Raw genomic sequence first — 16,711 nt, 5'->3', positions numbered from 1 at the left:
TCCTCTTAGTTTCTCAGGCATCCTGGAGTTGAGCATAAAAACTAGGTCATGCCTCCGGTGTCTTGATATTTAACGCTGCCCTCTGACAACCAGGTGCTAATGATTGTATTCATGAACCCAGCACTTAAGTCTTGTCATGTGTCTCTCCTTTGGTTGCAAAAAGCCTTTCCCAACCTCTTGGTCATGGTAAAGTGGGTATCAATTAATTCTTCTCCCTCCTGTTTTGTTAATTAATAGAACTAGCTTCAGGTTTGCACAATCCTCTGCCTCAAGGGTATTTTTGCCCCACATTATAAAAACAGGTGTCATACTTTAATAACTCCAGTGTTGTGTTTACACTCTGTCAGAGGAGTTCAGCATTAGAGGTCCATGGTACCCAAAGGCGTCACCTTTTTGGTACCTGACCCAAGGTCTTCTAAAAGACAGCATGGGAAATTACCACCTGTTGAGGCTGACTTTTGGCTTATCTGTGCAAACGCTGATAATACCCTCTCACGTGTATTCTGTCGCATTCTGCTTTCTTTTCTTAAGCGTAAAGACTTAAAAAAGCTGGAATAATAAATCTTATTTAAAATCAAAGTCTCAAATCTGGCTACAAAATCAAAAACCCATGAAATAAAACATGGCAGTATTTCTGTTGTTAATTTTTTAAAGAAGCTTTATGTATACTCTAAATATAAATGCATAGACAACACTTGCCCTTGAGTTGCATACCCACATATATAGCATTGTACATTACAATGACAATTTGTAACTTAAGGGTACTATATATATAAGTACATATATACCTTTGTAACCTTTTTACTGTAAATAAAAATTTGCTTTTAGACTTGTATATTTTGTTCTTCTGTTTTTATGTTGAAATAGTATCAGACCAGAAGAGATTCAAAAACAGTACAAAGAATTTCCATATTTCCTTCACCAAAATTTCCCAATATGTTAACATTTTACCATGTTTGGGCATCACCCTGTCTTGTCTTTTGCTGACATCATACTTTTTTTTTTTTCAGATTTTTTTTTTTTTAATTAGAAAGTCAGATATACAGAGAGCAGGAGAGACAGGGAGATTTTCCCTCTGTTGATTCACTCCCCAAGTGACCGCAACAGCCAGTGCTGCACAGATCTGAAGCCAGGAACCAGGAACTTCTTTTAAGTCTCCCATACAGGTGCAGGGTCCTTGACTGCTTTCCCAGGTCACAAGCAGGGAGCTAGATGGGAAGTGGGGCTACCGGGATTAGAACTGGCAGCCAATGGGATCCTGGCACATGTAAAGCAAGGACTTTAGCTGCTAGGCCACGGTGCTGGGCCCCCAACATCGTGTTCTTAACCACCTTTAAATTCTCTAGTACATGCCTACAAAACACAAGAGCATCCCCTGCAATGCTCTATGCAGCCCTCAGAAAATTTGCATGGGGAGATAGCCTAGTGGTTAAATCTTTGCCTGGCATCCACTGAGATCCCATATGGGCACCGGTTCATATCCTGGCGGCTCCGCTTCCTGCACCCGCATAGGAGACCTGGAGAAAGCTCCTGGTTCCTGGCTTTGGATCAGCTCAGCTCTGGCAGTTACAGCCACTTGGAGAGCAAAACAGTGGATGGAAGATCTTTCTGTTTCTTTTTCTCTCTATAAATTTGCCTTTCCAGTGAAAAAGAAATCTTTTAAGAAATATGCATGGGGCCTACAGACCCTATGCAGATGATGCCAATTGTCTCCTTTTGACTCAGGAGCCTGTGTAGTACCCTGTGTCTTGGTTGTTGTGTGTCTTCAGTCTGGAACATTGCCCATCCTCACCATAACACTCTTGTGCCTAGGTTGGCAAGGACATGTGTCTGCAGGATGGCCCTCTAGCTGGCCCATCCTGTGCCACCACAGGACCTGCCTGAGTCCAATACCACAGAAATCCATACTCCTTGCGTTGGCCCATCCCTTCAAAGTGATGTTAATGCCGCATCAGAAGATGAAGAGCAGAACAGGTAGGACAACTCTGCTGGCCAAGATTTGCCAGCCAGTATCTGGTGAGTGGATGCACTAAGGTGGACTCTGTCAGCCAATGGGCCTTGGAAAGATTTTCTCAAACTTGCAGCAGCAGAACCAACATCTCGGAATTCTCAAAAATTCCCAAACAATACCCTCAGAACATTCTTCTCTGTATTGGGGTTTCTAAGATGACATCAAATGGACATCCCCATTCCCTGGTCTGATGTAGTTTGGTTTCTGGGAATAGCGTCTTCCTCCTCCCCCATACAGAAGAGAAGAAAAGGAAAATTGGAAACATTTACCCCAGCTGCCTATCCCCACACCTCAGTCTCCCCTGCCCTATTTAGTGGTCCTCCTGTGCCTGCATTCTTCTCAACACCATAAAAAAAGGGGGTGGGAGTGCTGGTTCAATGGCTCAATAGGCTATTTCTCCCATATGAGCGCTGGTTCGTATCCTGGCTGCTCCACTTCCCATCTAGCTCCCTGCTTATGGCCTGAGAAAGCAGTGGAGGATGGCCCAATACTTTGGGACCCTGCACCCTCATGGGAGACTCAGAAGTAGTGCCTGTCTCCCGGCTTCAGACCAACTCAGCTCTGGCTGTTGCAGTCATTTGGGGAAGTGAACCAGCCAACAGTCCAAGATCTTTGTCTCTCTCTGTAAATCTTCCTTTTCAATAAAAACAGATAAATGTTTTTAAAAATTAAATACAACCAAGTGTTTATACTGATTCTTCTAATACTTGCAGGTCATTCCCCTCCCCATCCCCGCCAAAGATTATTTATTTATTCAAAAGGCAGAGAGAGGGAGAGATTTTCCATATGCTGTTCACTCCTCACATGGGGAGCAGGAGCTTCTTCCAGGTCTCCCACACAAGTGCAGGGTCCCAAAGCTTTGGGCCGTCCTCCACTGCTTTCCCAGGCCACAGGCAGGGAGCTGGATGGGAAGTGGAGCTGCCAGGACACGAACTGGGGCCTACATGAGGTCCTGGCACTTGGCATTTTGTTTTGTCATCCCTCACAAGCTTTTATCCCCTGGACTACAGCAATAGCTTCCTATGTCCACAGCCTCTCCATTCCTGTAATCTGCCTTATATAGACAAGACTAGACCCCATGTATCTTAAAAAAAAAAAAAAACAGAAAAAGAAATCCAACTCTTAGAATAAAGCTTGAAAACTCTGCCATAGTCACCTCCCCACCGTGAGTTCGCAGCAGACCTTAACTTGCTTCTCTCTGGCTCTCTGCTTCCAGTTTTTTTGTTGTTGTTGTTGTTATTAACATTGTGTTATGTGATACAGTTTTATAAGCACTGGGGATTCCCCCCACCCCTCCCACACCCTCCTCCCTTAGTGGATTGCTCCACCTTGCTGCGTAACCGCGGTTCAAGTTCCGTTGAAATTCTTTCATTGCAAGCATATACCTAGCATAAAGTCCAGCATCTTATTGTCCAGATAAGTTCAGTGGCCTCCTGGGGAGACCTTCTGTGGTCTGAAGGTAGAGCTTCATGCTGAAACTGTGGTGTTTTGGGGACACCAAGCAACCCTAAAGATTTCCAATGTCTGTAAATCCTCCTCAGACAAATCTGCTGCTATTATTATATATTCACCCCATATGTTCCGAATGATTGTAACTCCCAATATATGCCAATTCCTTACGATACACAGTAACTGGGTGGGAACACAGAGAAATCTCTCATCTCCTTTGAAAAAGCTAGGAACCCACGTAGTGTAACCTACAGGAATTGGATAGGTATCTTAAAGTTGATAGATCCAGATCAGCATTAGACAATAGCAAAAGCTACAATGACACACAGGGGGAATTAGGAATGACCCAAACAGTCTATTAACAGGTGGTCATATGCACAGAATAGGGGAGAACCCCAGAGCGGAACAGAGGGACGGGAGGAGGCTTATCCCCCACCCACAAGGACTCCTGGACTCCCTCCAAAAGTGAATCAGAACGGACACAAGAACGTCATCACAACTGCCAAAGAGAACATGGGGATCTGGAATGCCTCCGGATGCCGTGAACCCAGAGGACAGACATCCCCCCTCTTTGGATAAACTACACGAGATGGAAGAAGCCTGAGTCCTTCCACATAAGAACTAACGACATCAGAACAACAGCCAGGGACCACGATCGATCATCAGAACCAGAAGATCAATAAACTTCTGCTTCCAGTTTTGCCCCCAGCGGCCTCCTCCTGGCCTTTGCAAGGTTCTCCACCTCACCTCTCAAACTTCCCTGACCCCCTTGCCTTAGCCAGGTGACCTTACAAGTTCTCACAGCTCGTGGAAATTCTCCCGTGGGCCTCAGCGCAATGATTACCTTCCCTCCTCTCAGACTGAAAAACCACTGCTCCCCCAAAATGCAAACACATCCTAATTGTTTGCCACGCTAACCTAGTCCGAGCTAGATCCAAGACTTCCAGCCTGCCCGGCCCCGCCCCTTGCTCCTCCTCTGCCACGCCCTCCTGACTCTGGCCACGCCCTCCTGACGCCCCTCCCCTATCTCTCCCTCTGCCCCCTGCGGCCGCGGGAAGGGGTGCCTGCAATTCCGGATGCGGCCGCCGGGGGCAGCCGCGCAGCTCAGGCCCGACGCTCTGGGCCGCGCCGCTCGCTCGCTGGCCCTACGACTCGGCTGCGGCTGCCAGCGGCCGCCCAGTCCGCGCCCAGCGCCGACCCGCAGGGCTCCCCGTCACCAGACCCAGCACTTCGGCTCCCCGGGTCCGGACTGAGGCCGCCAGCAGCGCCGCGGGGTGTGGGGCGGACCCAGGAGATGAAATGACAACGTCAACCCTCCAGGTACCCCGGCGCGGCGCGGCGGGGCCTGCTGGCCGCGGAGCCGGACGGGCAGGCGGCCTGGAGGCCCCAGAGAGCCCCGATCTCGCGGCCATTCTACCCTACCGCTCCGTCCCCGGCTCCGCCTGTCTGTTTTCACCTGCTGGGAGCCGAGGGCGTCTTCACCCCCCAGAGCCCTTAGCGCTCGCCCGAGGCCGCTGTGTGCAGCCGGCGCCCCCTGTGCCGCCGCACTTCAGCCTCACCCGGAGCCTCACGGGCGCCGCCTCCGGGAGCTCGGCCCGGGCCCGGCTGGTCACTCTCTCCGCCTCCTCCTGGCCCCGACCCCGGAAGCTCCTGGGCCCCCCCTGCAAACGAGCTCCGACGTGCTCTTGTGGGCCTGCAACCCTCATTCATTCCCTGGATCGCGCAGTGTGGTATTGGGGCGGCGCCGCCGGGATGCATGGCCGACCCCACCCCGAGATGCTTGGCCCTCTTAAGTAGCCAGAACACATAAACATTGCTCGGGCCTCGGATGGGTTTTGAATTTCGACTCTGCCACTCACTAGCAGGTGACCTTGGGCTATAATTTGTTCCTGGAAATGTCGGGGTGTAGCCTGAAGGTTTGTCGATGGCTCTATATTGAATATTTCAGTTCCAGCATTCTTAAGGTAACACCTGGTGCACGGTGAGTGGTGGCAGACAGAGTGCGTGGGGGAGTTAGGCGGGACTTGATGGAGGAAGGGGCACTTGGCCGTAGCATCAGTAAAAGAGAGATGTTCTAGTCCCTGCAGGTGGAGGAACAGGCTTTGAATGAGTTGGGATACTGGGCCAGGATCATCCCAGCCAAATGTAGCCTCTGTTTGTGACTGCGAGGTTGGCAACCCCCAGTCTGTAGGTCCCATCCGTCTCACCGGGATTTATATGACCTGGGAGCTGAGAATGTTAGGTGAGAAGTGGCTTTCTTAAACCTGACTCACATCCCATCCTGTCCACCTGTCTGACAGTGTACAGATGCAGTTTTTTTAGTTTGTTGACAGAGATGTGCGGCCATCACACCATGGTCACTCTCAAGAACAGGGATTGTCCACACCCGTGGAGGAACGCATGTTAACCGTGACCTCCCCAGTCTCTCCTGCTCCTGGTCTTTGTCTCTGGACCTGTCTGTTCAGGCATTGTGTAGACGCGGGATCGTACAGTGTGTGGTTCCTTGTGACTGGCCTCTTTCACTTCCTGAAACATCATAGGTTTTTGCCTTAAAAAGGTTTTTGTTTTGTTTTTTGTTTTTTATTGGAAAGGCAGATTGACAGAGCAAGGAGAGAGGCACAGAGAGAGGTTTTCCATTTGCTGGTTCACTCCCCAAATGTCTGCAGTGGCTGGAGTTGGGCTGATCAGAAGACAGGAACTAAGGACTTCTTGCATGTGGGTGCAGGAACCATTGCACTTGAACTGTCTTCTGTTGCCTTCCGCAGACACATTAGCAGGGAGCTGGAATGGAAGTAGAGTAGCTGGGACTTGAACCGGCCATCCATATAGGATGCGAGCGTTGCAGGCATAGGCTTGGCTTAGTATGTCACAGCACTGCTCCCTGCCCTTAAAAAAAAAAATCTTGGGAAAGAAGACCGCCTCGTCACCCATGAAAATGATACCAAATCCAAAACTCAGTGTCTTAGATCAGTTTTATTGGGACACATCCCAAGTTGTGCAGGTACATCCTGGCTGCTTTTGCACTACAGAGACAGAATTGAAGAGTTGCGTGGTTTCCTGGCCAGGCTGAGAGTTAGCCCCGGCCAGCCTCTGTGAATGCACCTTCCTCACCCTTCTCTTCACCGCTCCTCTTGCCATCCGTGTTACTAGAGGTGTGGCAGAACTGGCAGTTTGACTTGTCACCTTCCCCTCCTGTGAGGCAAAACTGTTTGTTTAAAGGCAGGTCTCCTGCATGATTGTGAGAACCTGTGCACAGTAGCCAGAAAACCTATTTACACACAGTGGCTCAGTGCTGAAAGCCTGAAAGAGGGGGAGCAGAGGGATGGAGGACAGAGCCACCTCCAGCAATATCCTGAACCCCACTCCCCAAAGGACGAATCCACACAAGAAAATTGCTTAAAGTGGAAAAGTCCAGGGAGCTGAATGGGGAGGGCTATTGTTCCAGAGAAGGGGAGCCACCGGAGACAGGAACACTGCCTCCTTGGGGTGCTCCTGTGAAGAGCCGTCAGAGGAGAGGGCGCCCAAGTGAGGCTGATGTGGGGGAAGGTTTTGGGCTCTCTATTTGCACATAGTGGAGGGGCTGGCGCTTGCCAGAGGCCAGCTACAGCCAAGTTTGGAACTCAAGAAGGGTGCGTGAAATAGGCATGGAGGAAATGGACCACTACAATTTCAGGATCGTAATGGACAATGCAAGGAAGCAGTCACAAACTCTGGCACCAACCTTTTACGTCATTGTGCTGCATCCACTTGACTGCAAAGAGCGGGTCCTGAGCAGTACAATTACAAAGTTTTCTTTAGGAGCAGTTTGACACAGCTTCAAGGAGGGCACAATTTACAAAGGATGAGTGAGGAAGGATTATGCATTCCTTGCTTATCTCGGCTTGCCAGCCCCTGCCTGCTCTCTCAGGTCTGGGATCCAACCTTGGTGCCACCTGTGACAACCAGACTCCGATCTTGAATTCTCTATGAGTTAATAAGTCTGGGGCCTTGGTTTATGGGGATTAGGGCCATTGGCACTAGTTGGCCATTAGGCCTGCAAGCTCATACAGTCTGTTAGCTAAGCAAGTAAAACAGGAGTTATAAAGGTGAAAAGAATTGCAGTTAGCAGTGAGTCATGTTTACTCCATTTCGATCTCAACTCTGATGGTCAAGTGGGTGCTTCCAAAAGTAATTCTGCAAATTGTTTCACCTTAAGGCAGGGCATTATCCATTCTGACTTTGCAGCCAGGAATTCCTCAGTAGACAACACATACTAATCAGTAATGAACTCCAACTACAATTCGTATTTTACAACTTATCAGTTAGAGGAGAAAAGGTATCACAGAGGGGAAAAGATAAAGATCAGAATCAGAAAAACCACAAATTCTTTTTAAATTTTTTTTCTTTTATTTTTATTAATTACATTGTATTATGTGACACAGTTTCATAGGCTCTGGGATTCCCCCAACCCCTCCCCATTCCTCCCCCCATGGTGGATTCCTCCACATTGTTGCAGTATTTACAAATCAAATTCAGTTGAGAGTCTTTCATTGCAAGCATATCCCAAGCAAAGAGTCCAGCATCTGATTGTCCAGATACATCCAATGGTTTCTTGGGGAGATCATCTCTGGAGGTAGAGCTGGCAGAATATCATCCTGGTCAACAAACATAAATTCTTATTACAACTACGGACTCAATAACCCTAAGTTAGCTTGAAAGCATGTATTATAATGTTAATACATACATTCTTGAGCTCTTCCAACCAAAGGGCCATAAGAACAACCAAGACAGCATACATTGTTAAAGGCCTGTTCACCCAGATATTACCAGCAACAGTAACTCCCAAGCTCACATTGGTTGTAAAAACCATCTTGCAGGGGCAAACAATTCCTAAATAGATTACAGAATTCTTAGCGGGGTGGTCGGATATCGTTGCAGAGGGAGGTAGAACTGTATTTAGGTGGTTGTAGGGACATCCACTGGGCCCTGCGATCCAGCAGGAAGCTCCCTGGGCCACACCAAACAGGGGAGCTGTTTTCTTCACACCTTCGTGTCATCCACATACCTATTGCACAGACCCCAGCAGGTGCCAACACACCCACACCCCTCCCTCACTTCCTCTGCCAAGTCCACGTCACATCAGCCTGGCTTCGCTCTGTCAGCTGTGTGTGCCTGTCTTTCTTTCGGAGACTGACTTAACCAATGAGGAAGGGCTGGATGAAGGCTCAATGAGCAAGAGTCGGTGAGGAGGCTCATGGTTTGCCGTGACTGGGACTGGAGGGTCTGCAGTAGGTACTGCCTGCCTACGACCGGTTCCAGATCAGATGGCAGAGTGTGTTTTGGCCGTGCTCCACGAGCTGATGAAGCTGTGGTTTCTGAAGTTAGGTCTGCAGGTGCTTTTCCTGCTGTCCAGGACACGGGCCTCCAGGCCATCCAGGTTCCAGATGACGGCTTCCCTCCACTGGCAGTACAGGTTTGCTTCTAGAGTAAGCAAGCACTTTCCTACTGGAGTTATGGGTCTGTTGAGCTGTGTGTACAAGCCTCCCCTCCTTGGGTACCACCATGAGGCAGCGTAGGAAAACCCTTTTAGCCAAAATTGAATTGGGCCAGGAGCAGGGAGCAGAGAGACCACAGGTGCATCTGGTAAAAAATCTTGAGTTGGGGTCTGCGTTGTGGTGTAGCCTGTGACACAGCATCCCATCTGGGTGACATTTCATGTAGCAGCAGAAAATGGCCCAAGTATTTGGGCCCCTGCTATCCACTTGGGAGACCCAGATGAAGCTGCTGGCTTCGGTTTGGCCCAGCGCTGGCCATCTTAGCCTTCTGGGGAGTGAGCCAGCAGAAGGAAGATGTCTGTATCTTTGTTTCCTCCTCTATGTAACTCTGACTTTGAAAATGAACAGATCACTTAGGTTGATGACTTTGCTCCAGTCCAGTTTTCTTTCCCCAGAGGCAGTGGAATAAAAGATCCTACACACTCACCCTTTAGCCCCAACCTGAGCCATTAGGTTTCCACCTACTGGGTCCAGGGCAGGGCTGAGGAGGAGATTCCTTCCACCTGCCAGGGTTCACTGTGACCAGGGCCAATGCCTCTTTTAGATTCCTGTTGAGGTCTTTCTAGGTAACACTGGGAAAGTTGGGCAAGATAACAGCCTGGCACCCCTAAACCCACAGCCTGCACTCCTGCTGCCTATCCCTTCCCCCCGGGCTTTCCAGACCTGCTGAGGTGCTCTGAGCTGTTTGCTTGGCCTTTCCAGAAAGCCATTGATCTGGTGACAAAAGCCACAGAGGAGGATAAAGCCAAGAATTACGAGGAGGCCCTGCGGCTGTACCAGCATGCGGTGGAGTATTTCCTCCACGCCATCAAGTGTGAGTTGCACTCGGGGGGGCCCTCCTGGCTGCAGAATTCTAGCAAGAAGAGGAGGGCAAGCCACCGGGGCTCATCAGGGTCCCACCCTGGTTCTCATTTGCAGATGAGGCACACAATGACAAAGCCAAGGAGAGCATTCGAGCCAAGTGCATGCAGTACCTAGACCGAGCAGAGAAGCTGAAGGATTATCTGCGCAATAAGGAGAAGCATGGCAAGAAACCAGTCAAAGAGAATCAGAGCGAGGGCAAGGGGTGAGTGTGTAGGCACGGGCAGCCCTGGTGGGTCGGGAGCCCCCAGGCTGAGCCCCCTCCTCCATGTCACTGTCACTCTGGCGCTGAGGCTGCCGTGGCCTTGTGGGGAATTCTCGTAGTAATACCCACAGCCAGTTTGGTTTTGCACCTCATCCAGCACTTAGTGCATCAACTCCCTGAGTCGAGGTCATGAGCACTGGACTCGGCAGCCACACTCACAGGCTTGTGATGTCAGGCAAGTGCCCTGGCCTTGCTGCGCCTCCAGCCTCCCTTTGAAGGGGAAGGTGAGGGAGCAGGGCCCCTGGTGTTGCTGTCAGGAGCAGGTGAGGGATGAGGGTGCTGACAGAGCCCGCAGAGTCGAGCCCAGCATGTGGCACACACAGACGTCAGCTGCTGTCATTGGCAAAAAACAGCCGTTTTCATGGGTGTGAGGCAGCAGGCCTGGAGGCCGGGGGAGCTCCAGGAGGGAGGGGAGTGTTGTACTGGCAAATCAGTGACATCAGACTAAGAGCTGGCTGTAGGGGTGGGAGGGATGGTAGGCAGGTCCCTACTGGAGGGAAACCTGACCTGCTCTCTGCCCTGTGGAGTGTCACAGCCATGTGCATCTGTGCCAAAGGCTGCTTCAGGCACGTGTTTTCATTTATGTTCAACCAAACCACCTTTCCCAGCAGCCTTAGGAAAAGGCAGGCATCTCTGTTCCTAGTTCCTAAATGAGGGGGCAAGAGTAGGCTTCCAGAGTGTCTCCCAGAGGATCGGAGGGAAGCTGCTACGAACGGGTGGACTTCAAGTCCATGAGGTGCCTGCTCGCTGGTCAGTCACTGCTGCTGAGCAGGGGCAGCGTCCTTTACTGCCATGTCAGCAACCTGGCCTTGCAGAGCAGGCTGCTTTGCTCTGGGCTGCAAAGCCAGATTGTGATTTTCTCTCCTTTTGTAGCAGCGATAGTGACAGTGAAGGGGATAACCCGGAGAAAAAGAAACTGCAGGAACAACTGATGGGTAAGCGGCTCGAGCCCTGAGACGGTGCGGAGGACATAGTGTGGGGCCCTCCATTGGGTCGGCTCATGCATGTGGGCCTGGCTCCAGGTCTGTCACCCTCTTGCAGGTGCTGTTGTCATGGAGAAGCCCAACATACGGTGGAACGACGTGGCAGGGCTGGAAGGGGCCAAGGAAGCCCTTAAAGAAGCCGTCATTTTACCCATCAAATTCCCACATTTGTTCACAGGTAACACTGGGGGGCATCTTGGTTCCCTTCACTTGCAGAGGACAGGACTGAGCCTGGCAGTGTGCTGCCAGTCAGAGGAGGTCCAGGGCCAGCCTGCCACACTTGTCTACTCCTTGGCATCCGGCTGACTTTGTGACTAGAACTTTGAGATGACCACCTCAAGAATGAAGGGTCAGAGACTGCTGCCAACCAGGAGTCATGGGCAGGGCTGGAGCTGGGCTCGTAGTAGGCGGCATCTTCCCCCTGCTCCTACAGAACTCTTCCCACACTCCGCAGGGACTAAAGGTCCCCAGTGGGTTGCTGCTGCCTCTTCCTCCCTCCGTGAGAAGACGCTGACCTCACTTTGACTTTGCTCTGCATTGTAGGCAAGCGCACCCCATGGCGAGGGATACTGCTCTTTGGACCCCCTGGCACGGGGAAATCCTATCTGGCCAAAGCCGTTGCCACAGAAGCCAACAATTCCACCTTCTTCTCTGTGTCCTCCTCTGACCTGATGTCAAAGTGGTTGGGTGAGAGTGAAAAGTAAGTCGGCCCTCCCTAGCAACCCCGGGGACTCTGCTCCCTGTCCTTGGAGGCCCCGCCCAGTTGCTGCTACTTGGTATTAGCTCTAGAAGCCAGGAGGGTGACGATCTTCTTGGCTGATTGTACTGGGTAACAGATATACCCGGAAGGGAACTTGGGAGAGATGCAGGGCTCAAGAGGACAAGGGAAAGGCAGGAGCAGTAACCGAGGGTCAGCTGAGATTGCATTTCCTGAGGGTAACTTATCTCCACGGCTGACTCCCATATTGCAGACATTGAAGCAAAGGGTGAGATGATGGGACATAACTGGACTCAAGACCACAGTGGGGATCTGAGAATTGGAAACCGATGGGGGGTGGGAAAGAAAGACAAATGGACACCTGTTATGTTATTTATTCATTCATTCAAGAGACAGAGCTTCCCCCCTGCTGGCATGTCTGCAGTGGCAGAGGCTGGGCCAGGCCCAAGCCAAGAGCCAGGACCTCATCCGGGCTCAAGTGGGTGGCAAGGACCCAGCAATTTAAACTATCACCCCTACCTCCCAGGATTTGCACAAGCAGGAAGCTGGGACAGGAGCCGGGGATTGAGCCAAGGTACCCAGTGTGTGAACTTGGGTGTCCTAACTGGTGTGTCTTCACTGCCGAGCCACACAGCTTTGCTGCTCTGCCTCTGGATCCCACACTGCTGAAGGACCTGTGATTCCCATTTTTTTTTTTTTTTTGGCAGTCCAAGTATAACTTGTGTCAGCCTCACTGTAGGAAGGGTAGAGAAGATAGGTGCCTGGGACCCAGCCAGGCATTTTTGTGAGCCTCCAGAGCTCACCCTGCTCCCCACCCTTCCAGGCTAGTGAAGAACCTGTTCGAGCTGGCCCGACAGCACAAGCCTTCCATCATCTTCATCGACGAGGTAGATTCTCTTTGTGGCTCCCGAAATGAAAACGAGAGCGAGGCTGCCCGAAGGATCAAGACAGAGTTCTTGGTCCAGATGCAGGGTGCGTACTGGCCCTGGGGTTCCTTAGTTTTAGCTGACCCAAGTCCAAGCCTGAGCTCTGCAGCTGAGCTGTCACTGGGGCTGAGTGTCCCTGGCCAAGCCCAGATGTAGTTTCATTTCAGGTGGAACCCACCCGTAGTGGCCCAGGGCTGGCTGCAGCTGGTGAGAAACCCTGCATTTGCAGCCCCACAGGTTTCATTGCCCTGGCCATTAAAGCCAGATGCTGTCTCTCTTTCTCCACAGGGGTGGGGAATAACAATGATGGAACTCTGGTTCTTGGCGCTACAAATATCCCCTGGGTGTTGGATTCAGCCATTAGAAGGAGGTGAGTCTTCCCGAGGTGGGGTTGGGCTGCAGTCTCCTGCAGCCATGGTCAGCCTGTGACTGGCAGTCCGTTTTCTCTGGGGTCCTCCTCAGGTCGGCCTGTGAAATCATCAGTGTGGCCGGTCTCCCCCTCAGTCCTCATGCTGCTCCTTCTTTTGTACCATTCTACCTCCTGCTCACAATTCCTGCCCTGCACTTGGCTTTCTAGGTTTGAAAAACGAATTTACATTCCGTTGCCAGAGGAAGCTGCTCGTGCCCAGATGTTCCGGTTACATCTGGGGAGCACTCCCCACAACCTCACAGATGCCAACATCCATGAGCTAGCCCGGAAGACAGAAGGCTACTCTGGCGCAGACATCAGCATCATCGTGCGAGACTCCCTCATGCAGCCTGTTAGAAAAGTACAGTCAGCAACACACTTCAAGAAGGTGAGTAGTGGCGATTGCTTTCCATTGCCAGATCCCATTGCTGCTCCCTGCCTTCTCAGGTGATACAGTCTCTTCCCCTGGAGCACCAAGGACAGTGCTCCGTGGGCCCTGCAGCTCTGGGGCAGGTCGCACCTGCTTTCCACCTCCATGGTGTTCTCAGCTGCAGAAACCCCAGAACAGGGCCCCCTCCCAACCTCCAGCGGCCTCTTCAGTCATACAAGTCCTTGTGCAGGGCAGAGGCCAGGTGAATGTTTGACTGCTGAAGGGAGGACGCATCCGTTGGATTGCCAGGTCCTTGTTGCGTCTCCTGTGGGGCCTGCTTTGTGCTTATACTCTGCTAGGTGCTAGGAGAGACTAATAACCACACACACAAAAATCTCTGCCCTGCAGCAGCCTCTCTCTACTTGGGGAAGAGCACAACAGACAGAAAAATCCCAGCTTCCTAGGCAACTGAGGGGAGACAGCAGATGACTCAGAGGTTGGGAGGTGGGTGGGCAGGTAGCACTGTTGAGGGACCAGCCACCCTGGGGTGGCATTCAAGTTACAGACTTAGGAGGTGAGGGGATGAGCCGTGGGGACATGGGGTATGTTTGCCAATATAGCCAGCTTTAGCTAGAAAACTATTTGGGATGTAACTACGTGGTGACACTGGCCAGTGTGAATGAAGAAGACACAGGGCAAGGGTCATGGAGAAGAGCGGCTGTGAGGTAATCGCCACACACACCTCTGAAGCCAGACCCCAAGCTACATGGGCAGCTCAGGAGTGGCCCCTGTGTTCTGAGGGAGCCCTGAGGCATCCTGCCCTTCCCCAAACATGGAGGGCAGCCCTGCCCCCAGTTAGAGTCCTGCTTGGTTTCAGGTCTGTGGCCCTTCTCGCACGAACCCTAGCGTTATGATCGATGACCTCCTAACCCCATGCTCACCAGGGGACCCTGGGGCTGTGGAAATGACGTGGATGGATGTCCCCGGGGACAAACTCTTAGAGCCCGTGGTTTGCATGGTAAGTGACAGAGGGCCATGCTGCCCTGTGCTGGGCTGCTGTGATCTCCAGAGCAAGGCCTTTGTGGGCTAGGTGGTGAAGGCTCCTGTGGAATTAGTATGTTACATTCTTCAGCAGGAAGTGGCTCTGTCCCAGGCTTTGGCTTCCTTGGTCCACAGAAGAAAAGGCCAGAGTCTGTGGGCAGTTTAAACAAATAACTCTTGCTGAGATGGTTCCCATCCCAGGAGCCAGGGCCTTTCCTCCTAGGTCTGCTGTGCTGCCTGCCTGTCTGCCTGGCAGGGATGTGCCCACAGGGCTGGTGTGGGTGTGCAATTAAGACTGTTACCTCTGGGACTTAAGGTAGTGGAGAGACATTGAGCCTTCAGGTTGCCTCCTTCAGGAGGAAAGAAGGTTCCTGCAAGGGCAGATGGGGGACAGGGGGCAGCTGCTGGCAAGGGGGTGCCCTTGACAGTGAGCTTCTCCACTGGGGCAGTGAGGCTGTGTTGGGAGGGCAGACCAGGGCCCCTGAGCCTGGCTGCTCCTCAGATCCCACTCTGGCCTTTGCAGTCGGACATGCTCCGCTCTTTGGCCACCACTCGGCCCACCGTGAATGCAGAGGACCTGCTCAAAGTGAAGAAATTCTCAGAGGACTTCGGCCAGGAGAGCTAAAACTTCTTCACTGGGGTGATGGTGAAGGGGGTTCCACGGTACTCTCCGTGCAGTGGCCAGATGGGCTGTGGGCTCATCCCAGTCACTGCAGCACCCCCTCTGCCACCCGCCACCCAGGAGCAGGAAGGGCCTCGGGCCTCGGGCCGCTCTGCCCCGCCTCCTGCCCCTTGTGCTCAAGGTGGACTCTGGCTCTCCCCTCTTCCTCCCACCCTTTCCTGGATGCTCACCAACTCTCCCTGCCCATGCGTCGACTTTTAACTTTTTTTTGTTCCCCTAAATTAATGCTGCTTGAACTTCTCTGTTTATAAATCAAATCACGAGGACACAGCAAGGAGTGGGAGTGGCTGTGTTTGTGGGTGGTGTGGCAGAGCCCCCTGGCCAGCAGCCACTGCCTCTGCTCCTTGCACTCATTTGCCTCATTGAAGACACCGGCTGAAGCCCCCGGGTCCCCAGGCCAAGCTTTGCCTGCAGAGCCCGACAGTCAGGAGAGCCATCTTCACCCGCTCCCCCCTGCCCCTTGGCATCCAGAGCTCCATGTCTTCCTCACAGGGGGAGATGGTTTCTGTGAGCACAAAATGTTGCCATCAGAAGGTGCAAAGGCAGGTGGGTAGGCGGGCAGTCTACTGCTGCCTTGAACTCCTCTGGGTGTGAGAGCCTGAACACAGTGCTGCCCTGGGTCCCTCCCCTGGAAATGGTCTAATAAATCCTTTTCCCTTCTTGAGCCACCTGAGTGGTTTCCTCTTCGACTTGTGCCCCTCCAGTCTTCTCTCCCTACCACCCACCACTCCCCTTCCCCCGGACAGTAAGAAGTAGGGATGTTCAACAGCTGCCAGAGCTCTCAGGCCTATTACCCTTGCAGGTGGGCGAGGTCCCTTCCCGGGCCATAGCTGATGCGGGGTTTTAAGTTGTTGTCCAGTGGAGGCTGCAAGGCTTGTGGGTCACATGTACAGTCTGCTGCTGACCGTCAACTCCACAGCAGGCAGCCTGGAAGGGCCAAGGGCCAAGGCACAAAGGCTGTGGAGGTTGCCAGTGTGGACACAGAAAAGACCCAGCCTGGGGCCTGTGGAGGGGCAAGTGGTGTTCCTCTCAAACCAGAATGGGCCAGTGGTTGTGGGGCCTTCCAGTGAGAGGCTTCTTCACCCCGGTCAGGCCCAGCTGCTGAGTGGATCCCCTTGGGGTAAGCAGCTTGATGGGCTGGCCTTACAGCTGCTGTCGGAGCTGGTGGGTTAGAGCCATGCTATGGCCACTCCCACGATACCCACAGCAACAGGCCTAACTTCCAGATGACATTTTTGCAGCCCTGTGGCTGGGCCCTTCGTAACTTGGGAGTTCTCATGTGACTGGCTATCTGTCCTTGCCCACCATGCCACCACCGTTTGTGAAGGCCAAAACACAAGTCAGGACCGAAAACACTGCCCGCTCCCTCTCCGCCCCCCACACACTGTGACTGGTCCTGAGAACTTTCAGAGGTTACTTGAGTTACTTGAGCCATTAAGTCCTTTTTTTCTCTGTTTCCTCA

The 16,711-nt window shown here is 52.2% G+C and overlaps 1 protein-coding gene across 1 annotated transcript; it reads left to right on the top strand.

Moving 5' to 3' along the window:
- The first annotated feature begins 4,554 nt into the window (after window positions 1-4,554).
- VPS4A (vacuolar protein sorting 4 homolog A) lies at window positions 4,555-15,913 on the top strand. Its single transcript, XM_040982465.1, has 11 exons — window positions 4,555-4,780; window positions 9,697-9,808; window positions 9,913-10,060; window positions 10,994-11,055; window positions 11,162-11,281; window positions 11,647-11,803; window positions 12,645-12,793; window positions 13,036-13,117; window positions 13,325-13,544; window positions 14,404-14,544; window positions 15,091-15,913. Exons 1-11 carry the CDS (start codon window positions 4,760-4,762, stop codon window positions 15,190-15,192), a joined length of 1,314 nt encoding a protein of 437 aa, XP_040838399.1. The 5' UTR covers window positions 4,555-4,759; the 3' UTR covers window positions 15,193-15,913.
- The last annotated feature ends 798 nt before the right edge of the window (window positions 15,914-16,711 follow it).

The sequence above is a fragment of the Ochotona curzoniae genome, unplaced genomic scaffold (genome assembly GCF_017591425.1).
Source record: "Ochotona curzoniae isolate NIBS_2020 unplaced genomic scaffold, NIBS_Ocur_1.0 contig_3622, whole genome shotgun sequence".
NCBI lineage: Eukaryota > Metazoa > Chordata > Mammalia > Lagomorpha > Ochotonidae > Ochotona > Ochotona curzoniae.
Note: the sequence above shows the minus strand (reverse complement) of the source record. Positions and strands in the feature narration are given on the sequence as shown.